Source organism: Apostichopus japonicus, chromosome 8 (genome assembly GCF_037975245.1).
Source record: "Apostichopus japonicus isolate 1M-3 chromosome 8, ASM3797524v1, whole genome shotgun sequence".
Lineage (NCBI taxonomy): Eukaryota > Metazoa > Echinodermata > Holothuroidea > Aspidochirotida > Stichopodidae > Apostichopus > Apostichopus japonicus.
The window spans coordinates 1,331,257-1,345,467 of NC_092568.1; the positions used below are offsets into that span (position 1 = coordinate 1,331,257).

A 14,211-nucleotide genomic window follows, 5' to 3' on the forward strand; every position below is an offset into this window, starting at 1 on the left:
GTTGATTAGATTATTTGGGTAGGGTAGGGGAGAGAGGGGGGGTAGTGTTGTTTACTGCTGTCGTCTAGTTTTCTGTGAGAATCGTAGTACTGTTTGGTTCCGCTGGGTGAGTCGCGTAAATAGCAACAATTCTTTTACTCATTTCGTGACCATCAAATTCTTAGCCTACCTGGCATGGGCTGTAAAACGCCTGACCCAGGCCAACCCCTGACCCAGGCCTTCCCTTTAAGTACACTTTCACAAATGATCGTCAATCTATGAAATCGTAGCCGAGGTATATTTGTTGAGGCAAAATCTCAACATGTGTCATGGGGCGAAATTAAAAATAAAACTGACCAACAAATGAATACGCAACACAACATTGTTATAAGTTCTGAATATTTATTATATTTTCGAAAATCCGAATATCACGTTTGTAGAAAAATATGATTATATAGGGCTTGCACAAAATTGTAACAGAAGGAAAAAAATATAATATCGCTCTCTTTTTCTTTAACTAATGAAGTAGAAAGTACAACTTAAAACTAAATATATATAGAAGAAATACCCATATTTCGGTTTTTATTCAATATTCTGCAGTTTAAACTCTTTTGGTTGAAATTTTTCATGAAAATAAGCCATCTAAAAATACGAGCATTGTTGATACCTATTCAAAATTTGGAAGTTTTTCTGGATATGATGGTACTTTTAGAGTTGCAAAGTATTCGCCTAAAACAAAGTATGAAATTGAAAAACGAAATGATTACAGAGCGGGTTGAAACTTCTTGATCCAACTCTAACTCCCGTTCATGATATATGAAATATTTTACATGTTATTCACGTTAGCGTAGGTGAGTACACTACGCAAAAGTTCACCATGTCATATACATGGGCTACTACGGTGGCTCTGGAGCGACGTGGAAAGAAAAAGAAAATAAATTGCTAAATCAAAATTACAGTTTTATTTTACCGTCCTTTCAGAGCCACCGTATGCTACAACAGCAACAACTGATTTTGTTTCCTTTTAAGATTAAAATGATTGTTAAATATTTAAAGTCCATTCAACTGTATGTTATTTTATGTTAGAAAGGTATAATGATCCATTGATGATCCAGTGATTTCATCAAACTTATAGAAAGTGGATTAAAGTTTGAAGAAATCCTATTTTCTATTAAAGAAAGACGACAAAAGACAAAGACAGTTTTGAAATTATGTCACTGTTTGTGACGTCACAAATCATATACAATGGACTGAGTCAAATATATTTAAAATATTTCTAAATATAGTTTCTAACACCACCCCATCCTCCAACACCACAAACACACACACACATGACACACACACACCCTTTCTTTGAGAAAATATATGAAGGAAAGGTTGAGCCTGGTTGGGATGGGGGGGGGGGGGGGTCCTTGCATTTGTCACAGTAACTTAAGACGGCGAAAATCATGGTCCGCCGTTTTTCGGACTGACAAACAAACCACCTGGCGTCATAATCTTTCATATCTCTCTTGTGACGTCACAGGTTGAATCTAACTTCGTCACTGGTAACCTTAAGTTCCTGCAAGTAAATGATGGATATTTCACCCATGCACCTAACTATTATCTCCAGTCAACGAAAAACGTTAACTATAGGATACATTTTTGAAACTTCTCGTCGTTCTGGGTACGCTCATAGGCGTAGGAGGCGGGGGGCTGGGGAGGCTGCAGCCCCCCAACCAAATTTTGGGTGAAAATTCGGGCAAGATGCTGAGAATTTTTCGGGCACCCACTGAAAAAAGAAAAATTTGCATTGTGTTTTTCAATTTTTTTTGTGTGAAAATTCGGGCAATATGCTGAGAATTTTCGGGCACCTACTGAAAGAAGAATAATTTGCAATGTGTTTTTCAATGGTTAAACTGATATTATTATTATCGTTATTATTGTAACGACTTCCCCAATAATTATAACCAATATGGAAGGGTAATAACACGGAAAATATAATCAAAATTTTTCACGCGCTTCGCGTGCGTTCAACATCTTACTGCGCATATCATAGGCATTTATCGGTTATTTGCATGCGATGTAATAACCGATGAATGCCTATATGATATGCACATTAGGATGTTGGGCGCGCGAAAAATTGTGGTTATATTTTTCGGGCAAGTCGTTACAGCCCCCCCCCCCCCCCAAATCAAATTAGGCTCCTACGCCTATGGGTACGCTGTTTAATAATCATATTTATAATGAAAAAAAAACACCAACCATAATTATTGTTTCCCTCTGGGATATATAAAGTTATACTTACTTACTTACTTGTCTCCTTTAAATCAAAATTAAACTGTAAAAAAAAAATGAAATTGAAACCAACTCTGCAGATAGTGGTTACTCGCCTATGAATCAAACAGGTTTGTTCATCCTGATCGGTATTTAATGGAATAAAATGCGATAAAGATGAAGAATATACCAACATACTGTAGAGCAACACTGATACCACTAAAGGCATGCCGTAATGCGACGACATCGTATCGCAAACAATTCCCTGTCTCGTCACATGATTTCTGGAAGAGTAAACAAGCTGTGTCTATGATTGCACCATAGTACAAAGGACCCGGGATGTAACCTGAAATAAGATCAAATGATATAAAAAATAAATTAAATTTAAGGATTAATTATGCAGATATAATTGTAGCAGACAAATGTTTGAAAGAATTAGTTTAAGATAAGAGTGAAATGAATAACATAATGTTTCCTATTTGCACATTCATTCGAGGGATATTCTGGTGACCCCTCCCCTCACCCGCCTTCACAAAATGTAAACCTTGCATTAAGATAAAAAATATTCTACACTGTTATAGTTGATATCCATTGATATCAATATCTTGTCCCTAACCCGAGCTATGGTCGATTGAACGTAATGTTTTTTGACCGACTTTACTTGTCTCATCAGTTTGCCCCCAAATATGCTAGAATATCAGTTATTGTTGAATCATGCTCAAATTTCAACAAACATATGTATACTGTAAGTAATCATCCACAATGTGGTATTTTAATTGTCTAATTCTAACAATCCTCAATGTCAGGGAACAATTCACATGATCAATGCGGCCTTTAGGAAAGTATACGTTTGAAAACTTTCTAGCAAATTTAAGCGTATTCATATGTATGGGCCGGTACTGATGATCTTTAACCCCAGAGGTGTGTCACGGTATGTGCATGGTATGTGACGTCATCTGGGTAAGATATTCTTGCATAAGCGTTACTAAGTGACATTGTGTTGTAACCATAAAGTTATAACATCAGACCCACCGAAGATTTTTCCAAGAAAATTTCCAACTGCGATAGTCATCGATCGATCTCTTGGCTCTACGGACCTGTCAAAAATAAAGATAATATTAAAATTCATGAAAAGAAATCTTTCCAAATTATGCTTCTAGTATACTGAAACGCACATTGTCATGTGTACATTGTAAGAATGGCTTATATACGGCAACTAAAAACATAAAAACCATTTTGCTGCAGAAGAAGAAACAACTTAACAAGAAGTGTTAAGCACATACACAAAGGAACGGCAACCTTCTAAGATTTAGGGGGAAACTTGAATGATTCCAAACATATCAATATTGACCCTCTCGGCTTTATACTTACCTAATTTCCAGGAGAATGACAGGATTAGCGCACATAATCCCAGCGGTTAGAACTGCTACAATGACAATCACAAATGGAACGATGAGGACGCAGTTAGTGTAGCATTCACCCTCCACTGCGTCATATTGAAACTGGATGGCGGACCCTGACGTGGGGGATAATGCATTTTTTTCGTGGGTAACACATGCACAATTTCTGTAGACCTAAAGAATAGTAGACAAAAAAGGGAGACGATGAATGAATGTAGATGAATGAATGAATGACTGCATGAATGAATGTATGGATCGATGGATACATGAATGAAAGCATGAACGAGGGACTAGATGAAAGAATGATTGCCTGGATGGATGAATGAATGTATGTTTGGATCGATTACATGGATGGATGAATGAATGAATAAGTGATTGGATGAATGAATGAGTGACTGGGTGCATGAATGAATGAATAAGTGACTGGAAGGAAGAATGAGTGACATGATGATTGAATAAAGAGATACATAACATGACTCAAAGAGAGGGGAATCTAGATTTTAATTTATGACAACCAACTTTAGTATAAAGAGCAACAAGGAGGCCTAAACGGCAAATTACCGTATAACTCTTTTTCGAATTGATCTCAAAGGGCAAACAAGTAGCTAGGAAGTCAGAGTCCAACATGTCACCATCCCCTTCCCCAGCTGTTATGATAATTTCAAAATCCGCTTACGACCACCCCTCCCCATGAACAGATTGTGACTTTATATATAGTTGCTTGGAACGATAACTTTTTGATGTTAAGGGTTATATCTTTGGAATATACATAATCAGCACATCTATTCTATTTCTGTCCATGTTGTGTTTATGACCTACAGTATGCTCTCGACAAGTTATCATGGACCCACAACCCAGTGAAAACTGAGAGTGCATGGAGGCTAAGAGTGGGCTGAGAGTGGGCTGAGAATGGGCTGAGAGTGGGCTAAAATAGTATCAACACAGTCAACATCGTTTTGAGGTTTCAACGTGCTCAGGTTCTATCTTAGATGACTTTCCCGCATAATATTGTAATTTTGTACAAACTGACCGTTTTATTTCTTCCATTGACTACAGCTGTATATGATTCCGTACACCCAGCATGACAGGGAGAGACATATGTAACTTGGCTATCTTCGTTGCAGATAGGGTCGTAAATCACTGGACATTGACATTGGACATTGCACGGAGAAGTCAGCTGCGGTACGCAAGGTGTCTGAGTACTGGAAATGGAAAAATTACAAAAAAGTAGGATTCTTAAAGTGGTTTTCTTGTCACACTGATAGCCCGATGTAGACTTCACCGACAAAATGTCTGTTAAACTCTGAGTTCTAGTTGTAGTTTTGCACGTTATCTTGATTTTGATATTTCAGCGTAGAAATATTGGACATTACATATGAATCGGGTTAATGCATATACTATTTATCACAGATTCACAGATTTTATTAATAAATATATAGAATACAAACACCATCATGACATGCAAAGACCAACTTTTCAGGCACAAACAAAAATTGAAAAACGACCATTGTTTACAGGATTGTATCCACAAGACGTCTTTGTTTTCAGTTCATGTGCGAAGGGGTGGACGTTGGGAGTTCTTAGAGTGAAAATGTAACGTACCATTTTCAAACTCATTGTTTTTATTATACTCATGTATTTCATGGGGAGTACCTCCATCGCCCTTACTTCCCTTCCTCCCACTTCCTTCCTCCTCGCCTTCCTTACAATTTACCCTTCCACCTGAGTGAACTGCAAGCGGAAGACAGACGCGTAGTTTCTGTTATCAGTTACGACTGCTAGTTTTAATGAGATCCTAATCCTTTTCGATTACTTGACAGCAATTGCAGTTTTCCATAGCAAACTCGTCTAAGCTTCTTGCAATTTCCTGCAGTCCTACATATATCTCTAAAAATTAGCGTCCTATACTCAGTGTCTATAGTCAAACTATGCCCTCATCTTTACATCGGTCCACACATGGGCTTCTCTCTGCCCTTCATTATTCTCTCGCACATCACTCCCCTGCCCCGGCCCCTTCCCCGTCCCCCTCGGTCATCCATTCCAGACAATCTATTAGAACCAGAACATGCTGTGAAATTGACAGTCTGTTTTCAATTCATGATGACAGAAACCCTCTCCCAAAGTAATTATGAAATTATCCAGTCATTTTAAAGAAAATAAAAACATGGTACAGAGGTGATTTTACGACTGATTTTTTTTCTCTCCACGGATCATCTTCAGACGGTCTCGGGTCAAAGGGTTTACTGGAGAAGTCAAGAGCTGAGAGATTAATCACAGACGTAAGTATACCGTCGGTTATATTTGGATCAGTGTCAACAAACTTTTCCAGAAAACTCAGTGGGATTGCTATATATCGGTTGGTAATACAAGACGAGGACCTATCGGTTGGTATACGTTGATATTTATGTGTACATGGAAATGGCTGTTCCTGACATTGATCGATTTGAAACTAAGTGAAAAGACACACGTGGAGTTACTATGCGGTGTGACTGAGGTATAGGGGGCGGTGTGCATTCCTCGGTGACTATACTTTCCAGCACACATCGTATCCTGCTATATACCTTTATCTTTGCGATGAACACCGCTTCCACCCATTGGTCAGTATTATCATCGTCATCAGTGTCAGCCACACAAACACACACACATGTTTGTGTTTCATTCAGACCGAGGACCCCATTGTATTTTCCATTGTTCAAATCCATGTACCCTAACTTTAACAATACCCCATACAATAGAATTCTTCCGAGGACGTGGTGATTCTGTAGAAATCACAACCGAGGACCTGAAATTCTTTTGTTCAAGTCCTCGGTCAGATAGCAAAACAAACGCACACATACATACAAAGGCGAACGCACGCACCCACACGCACGAATGCACACACATATCACCCAACAGCTCACACGCCATCAACTCCTCCACAAAATTGTACATAGGCTATACCCACTATTTCTCCCCCAATCCACTTTTCTCGTTGCTAAATGTTTAATTTTGAAAACGTTCAAACTTCGGAGATATACAAATACACATTATTACTAGATATTATGCAATATATATCTACCATACCATACCACTCGCTACATATTCATTTTTTTCCATAATTATAGCTCGAAACATTGAAGTGTTTCATACAGGACATTTCAGGAGAAGTAAATGCTGTATAGGTGGCATCAAACTGCTTGTGTGACCATTCGTGTTGATGGTCTTCTCTGGTGACCTGGTTTATTGTCGCACAGTATGCATTTCCACACAACATACTTTCCCGCTACATCGACATCATACGTCATTTTATGGACGAAGTGTAGCATTGGAAACAGGAGCGTTGTGAATCAGGTCGGTCTGCGGGACAATTACCTCCCTGCCCCTCCTCTTTTACTGTACATATATTTCCGTCCCCCCTCCCCCCCCCCCCCCAAAAGGAAGAATTTTCGGACCCACACCACTCACGTCAGGCCTGATTGGATCAAGTGGTCCCCATTTCAGTCCATTTGACAACGTGGTAAACTTATAGCTTACTAGTAAGACTGACTCCACACGTATAATTTCATACTTTGCACTAATCCACGGAACCATATAGGCTACGTCCCCTTACCCTGACACTTACATGTCTGTATGTCACGTTCGTGCCTCTGAGTGCTTATTATGTATGTTTCGACAGTTTTCATACATTGTCACCTGCTGATGTCAGTTAACATTGCTCAAGTGCTAAAAAGGCGTGGGCCGTGAAGTTGACCTTAAGGTCAGTCTAGAAAAAGCTTCAACGTTGAAAGATGGTTGTGACTTCGAGATAGACTGTAATAAGCTATCTGGCATCAATAGTGTATAATTCTACCAAATACAGGTGCGTATACAGGGGGGGCGTTGGGGGCGGGCGCCCCCCCCCCGTGTAAGAAAAAGAGGAGAGAAAAAAAGAGAAGAAAAAAGGGAAAAGGAGGGGGAAAAAAGAAAAGGAGGAGAGAAAGGAAGGGAAAAGAAGAAGAAAAAAGAGAGAAAAAGGAGAAAGGGAGGGAATAGAAGATAGCCAAGACTTCGGGAAGAGAAAGAGGAACAGTCATAGTTAAAGCGCTGATCCCTATTATATACACAGGGTAGCCAGTGACAGATCATGGATTACGGAGGGGGTGTGCGCCTCACTCTACCCCTTACACCAACAACTCCATTTTTGACGTGTTTTCCCCTCTCTCACTAATGAATCTATATAAATACTATATATGGTCTATCATAACGCGTGTGTGTGTATGGACGCCTTAAACAATTGTACAATTGTGCTATATGGAACCAACTGTGGCTGGTCTTGAACTCGACGGGGTCGTCGGGAACATGACGCATTTCGGGAAGGGGGCGACCGCCCCCCCCCGAGCAAATTTTCTTTATGACATCGCTAGTAATTTCAAAATAGACAATGCTTAGGTGCAACTTACAAGGCCTGGGAAGTGTCATTTCCAGCGATCTGGGAGGCATTTTCGGCCAAAATTTTTCTTGTACGCTTCGCGCCAACTCATGGTGGCGCTTCGCTTAGATAGTTTGCATACAGGCTTCGCCCCTCCCTTGGCAATTACTCGCTACACGCCTGTTCGAATTTGTAAAGCAAAGAGCAGATATAACATCATATCAGTGAGCATTGAAATGCCTGTTCCACGATGAACAGCCTCAAAAACTGTCTATGTGTGTAGTCGAAGGCGTAGCCCAATTGGATTTGGGGCTGAAACGACTTGCCCGAAAAAAAGCCACAATTTTTCGCGCGCAAAGCGCGCGTTCAACATATCGATGCCAATATCATATAAGCAAGCATCGGTCATTACATTGCATGGCATCGTCTACCATACGGTCCGTGAAAGTAGCACAGTATACCGCCGGATGCTAATGTAAACAACCAAATGTCTTATGTAGATGGAGAAAAACCATACAGATCCATTTATGTCAAACTCTCTTTTACAGTAGTAATGTCGACCAATCTTAGCACTTTATTTTAATTACCAAGGAGATCATTTTTAAGCTATTCATTGCTATTTAGTTTTCTCTCAGTAGGTGCCCGAAAAAAATTGGTTGCGGGGCGGGGGGTGGGGGCTGCAGCCCCGCCTCATACGGGACCTACGCCTATGTGTGTAGTGTTCGGTTTCGATATACCTGATATCGGAAATATCTGCTATTTTTCATTTCCTTCAACCAAGTTTTATAATAGCCATAATAACAGGTTGCAATATTTCTACACCAAGAAATTAACTGTGTCGGAATTTTCCAAAATTTCCTCACCAACATTCTTCATCATACTTTCCTCTACTCGTGCAATTTGTACCTGTCTATTAGGGGTTCAAGGAGGTTTTTCCCTATTGGTTGTCCATAGATTGAATTTTCTGCAACATTATGGGTATGTTTTCAAGTGATTTTTATTCACGAGAAATGTGAATTTTCAATTCTCAACAAATAATGGGCTTAAAACCTTGAAAAGTGGGGCTTTCGGATATTGTGGGCCGTGACGTAGAATCGCCTACAAAAGCAATGATCCATAGGACATGCAATGAGGTCGAACATGATGTGTGACTGGTGACAATCTTCAAAAAGGTTATGGATGGAAAAAAATTGAGAAATACTTGGTTCTCAGGCAAAAGTGTACATTTGGTTGCTCATTTTCAAGCCCGAGAAGTGTCATTTCCGGTGATCTGGGGGGTATCAAAACCAGAAATTTTCTTGTACGCTCCGCGCCAACCGATGGTGGCGCTCCGCTTAGATAGTAATTCGCGCCCCCCGGGTTAGAAAATCCTGGATACGCGCCTGAAATAAAGCAGCATGCTGCTATTAGGCTAAATAAAAATATAGCCAAGTTAAATCTTCCGGTTGGGGAGCGGGGGGAGGGGGAGGTACAAATTAGAGATTTGACTATACATGGGTCAACAGCATCAAACACATAGTATACGGACGTAACTAGATGAAAAGTGTTTCTTTGAAAATTGCGCTTCCAGGTTTGTCTGTGGACATGCAACTAGATTACATCTGCAAAGGATCCTCGAGGGGTCGAAACATAGTTAAGCAGCAAATTGATTTCTTTTTCAATAGATAGGGAAGGAATTCTTATCTGTGACTGATCTGTTCACCAGCATTGGTCCAGTACTCTAGCAGGTCTACGGTGAATTGTTTTTGTTTACGACTAAAGGCGTCACAAGCGAACAAACACTTGTACCTATAGATACACATCACAAACCAATGCCACTGAACGCAAATCATGTCGCACATGTTACCTTTAAAATGTGAACTGTATATATATATACCGCCCGTCGCAATATTTAAACTATAGTGAACTGCTAGCCGATGAAGTTCCCTGAAAATATCAAATTTCTCAAAAGATCATTTGAATTTCCCCCTTATAATTAAACATATATGTATAAGGCATCCGCATAACGCGTTGTTATTTTAATACGTTAACACAATTTGTTTTGATACCTACAAAGAAACTAAAACCCTTTCCGCTGTAGTTAGCGTACATTATCCATGACTACACATTTCCATCATGTTGAGAACGTACATGTTGTTTGCGTCGAAATTATCGTCACAAGTTGAACCGATGAAATGAAACTTTCATCCGCAAACACTGCCAACACCATTGCCTTAGGGATTCTTTAACATGGCAGACAGATAGACAGACAGACAGATAGACAGACAGATAGACAGACAGATATACAGACAGACAGATATAGATAGATATATCTATCTATCTATAGATAGGTAGATTTAGTTACCTGTTCTTATCATCAAGGCTCGTCAGACAGGAAACTTGATTATTTTTGCAACCCAAGAAGAGCAAAGTAGGACTAAGGATAAGGCATACGGCGGCACATGTAACAACCATTTTGGCCATGTCGTTTCGTTCATGAGCGAAACGGTTGACGAGGTATCCACCCATAATATTGCCCAATATCCCAGCTGGTACCAGTAGAAGACCTGTGAGAGAGGAACACATATTACAACAATTTAAATGACACCACGTAAAAAGTATTATGAGACGGGTTGTGAAGGGTTGGGCAGTGTTGGTGTAGGGGTTGGTATTGGGGTGGGTAGAGGTGGATGTAGATGGAGATTGTTCCAAAGCTCATATTTGATCAGTAAAAGTCAGCTCAAGTAAGATTTTTTTTTTTTTTTTTAGTTTTCATGAAAAATATATATATTCCAAATCACGTGATCTAAGATTTTTTCCCCCACAATTTATTTATTTTATCTTTATACAAACAGCTGGTGTTAAAGAGCAATATTTCAGTCACCATCTAAAATACGAAAAATCAATTATTAGACAGTTATTTCATATAAATATAAGGCTAAATTGAATACCCTGGCGCCCTCTATCATCGATTTATATTGTTTATCTAAGTTTCATATAGGCGAACCACCTGTAATAGTTCTAATACACTGTGTGACGTTTACATACAAATTATATATTTTTATATAGTTGTCTGATGATCGCTCAACGCGTGAAAATCGGAGTAACAACTACGTGATATATATATATATATATATATATATATATATATATATATATATATATATATATATCACGTACAGCCTACACCTAGCTGTATACGTTTCAGTCCAACTAAGTGTATGTATATGATAAACAAATAACCATAACATAAGGTATAACAAACTATCCTTGAATGCGTATATACCGTTAATTACGTGCCATAGCATTATCATATATCATGGAAACTGTTGTTAGTCGGCTTGTTTATATGGGTTTTTTTTAAAAGTCTGAAAAATTCCTTCAATGAGAATTGGCTACACCATATATATTTTTCATACCTTCGCAAAACATCATGTGTTTATCTGCATGTAGGTCATGGGTTCATGTATCAAATTTACAGACATGGTACCTTGGATTTAGCGAAATGAAGTGAAATGTCTTCTTTTGTTTTTTTGTGCAAATATGACCAGTGGAGATTTGCAAGAACAGGCTTATAGTGTGTCAACCTGCGTTATTAAACCAGTTCCTTTCACAACATTGAAAGACGGGCGGTATACTCACAGCAGGTATAAATTCGAAAATGGAACATGATACTTTTCCAAGTGTTTTGTTGTTATTGTATGTTGCACATTCTATTATTAGTAGTGTCTCACTGGATTATCATTGGAGTATACAGGGTATATAAGCTGTAGTATGATACACGTATTGGCCTATATATATGTAGCGATGATATCCCCTTCTTATCTCTGATTTCCTCAGGAATTGTGTTATCATGCTTCCGGCGCACGTATGTATGGTACAGTTGAGCCCTAATTTATTCAATAAAATTATAGTTGCGAAAATATTTTACCGCAAACAATTTTGCCGTTGAATTTTGTTTACATCATATACGTATATACGTATATTTTACGCCGTATGTCTTGTATGGATATAATTACTGGATAATCGGCTGGGATATGATAACATTGTGCCAACTCGTAGTACAGTGTCGCAGAAGTTTAATGCGCTTAAAAGAAATGATGAGAACGTTTGGAAAGTGTTTGAAGAGATCTCTCCATCATAATTATAGTTACAAACGAACCTGTCAATTTTGCAATCCGTTCGGTTAATTCGGACACTGATGTGATAACTTCATCCAATAGTTTCATATATACATGCACATTAGGTTTGGCCTGTATAGGCCAATTGACGGTTGCGGGCCTCTGCAAGCTAGCGTTTATGTAATATTATTGTAATGTAACGGATTAGGCATGTAGAATATATCGACGTATGGCCGAAAATATACGGTGTGGAATTTGTGTCCACCGTAGCCAGGAATTTGAGAGGAGGGGTGGGGGAGCACATTTTGCGATTGATATGGGAGGAGGGGTCTGAGGGGAGTGGTGTTCCCCTCCCCTTTGAGATATTTTTGAACAATTGAAGGTCCTTGGATGCGATCTGGTGCAATTTTTTGCTAGTTTCATCATTTTTATATGATATCATATTATCAGCAGATTTTGTTTCCTGTTTGAATTCTTTTACATGTTCTGTTACATATTATATCAGAAAGACAAACCAAGCGCTCTTTTACAATTTTTCCAGTAGGATGATTCTTGTGTATTGTCCAAAGTCTGGACTTTAATATATTTGACGAACTTAACTGATATACAATATAAACTTTCATATTTTGTAAGACAGCCAGATGTGCAGTGGCCTAAAAACAAATATCGTTATCGCAGTGTATTAGCAGTGTAATAATTATTTATAGGAAGTGCATATCACGTACGAATGCTAGCTTAGCTTCATAACATGCTGTTCGTGCAACAACTTAGGACGAATCATAGAAAGGATGAGAACGAACGTTGTCGACGTCTATGGCAAGCCATGTGGGACAAACACTGCATAATATATCCGCGTATTAATTCGAATATATACGCGTATTAATTCGAATATACATGTGTTGTATAGCCTACATGTGTAAAGTTTCGCGTTTTGAAGCGATCTCGCGAGCCCGCCAAAACATTTATCTTTGGTACATGTACACAGCAAGAGCGGAAAATGTTTTTTCGTGTATATTCTAATTAATCCGTGCATATATTGGATTTAATCCCCATATGTATTTTATTTAATACGTGCATATATTCGAATTAATACGTGTATATATTCGACTTAATACGTGTATATATTCGAATTAATACGTGTATATATTCGAATTAATACGTGTATATATTCGAATTAATACGCGGACATTTTTAAGCCATATGATTGGCTAATAATATATACGCGTATATATTCGAATTAATACGCGTATAAATTCCAATTAATACGCGGATATATTATGCAGTGTTTGTCCCACGTGGCTTGCCATAGACGTCGTTGTGCATACGGTTCGTGACACTCCATCGAGTGCGGTTAGGTAGGCAATATATATTTTATAACGCAGTGGCCAACTGTAGGCCTGTAATAGGCTAACCTGAATGTTACTACGATTATAATCGAGTTAACGGAGCTGACGAGTATTCAAGATCAAAAGAGCACTGACAAATAACCATGCTAAAAAAACAACAGTTTTAACATTTTTTTCGTCGCTCCCCTGCACCCCCTGGCTACGTCCCTGGTGTCCACGCGTATAATTATCTATGGAGTGGTGGAAATGTTGCGTTGCAAATACCCACCTGAAGTTAGCAGGATATTCTGCTAGCAGGATATTTGGTTGAAGCAGGGTTGCCAGTTTTCCGGATACATTGTCGGTCAAATTGGGACCAAAAAAAAAGGCCAAATTTGTATTTAATATATTTTTAGGTAATTGAACCTTTGTGTATGCATACATGGCCGATTACAGCCAAATTGCATAACCTAAACATATTTATGCCGGACAAAACATACTGGATTTTTGTAGATGCGACCCCTGGCCCCGTATCAGGACACATCTTCACCCTCTCATTGCCGTCCTTATGCCCAAAGAGGGCCCTATTCTCTGGATAGTCGTAATATCAGTATTGTACTAAGACTGTCTAATTAAAGTCAAATTGCATAAACTGAACATATTTATGCCGGACCAAACATACTTGATTTTCATAGATACGACCTCTAGCTCCCCAACAGAATATATTTTGACCCCCTCATTGCCGCCCGTATCCCCATAAAAGG

General features: G+C 38.8%; 1 protein-coding gene across 1 annotated transcript in view; it reads right to left on the reverse strand.

Annotated features, from left to right (window-relative positions):
• Nucleotides 1-361: 361 nt before the first annotated feature.
• Nucleotides 362-14,211, reverse strand: part of LOC139971203 (solute carrier organic anion transporter family member 5A1-like) — a 43,475-nt gene continuing 29,625 nt past the window's right edge. The window contains exons 5-9 of the mRNA XM_071977468.1: nucleotides 10,367-10,568; nucleotides 4,666-4,837; nucleotides 3,607-3,809; nucleotides 3,268-3,332; nucleotides 362-2,581 (exon numbers count right to left, since the gene is read on the reverse strand). Coding sequence (XP_071833569.1) covers nucleotides 2,373-2,581; nucleotides 3,268-3,332; nucleotides 3,607-3,809; nucleotides 4,666-4,837; nucleotides 10,367-10,568 — 851 coding nt within the window. The 3' untranslated portion in view covers nucleotides 362-2,372. The remainder of the gene's footprint in view (nucleotides 2,582-3,267; nucleotides 3,333-3,606; nucleotides 3,810-4,665; nucleotides 4,838-10,366; nucleotides 10,569-14,211) is intronic.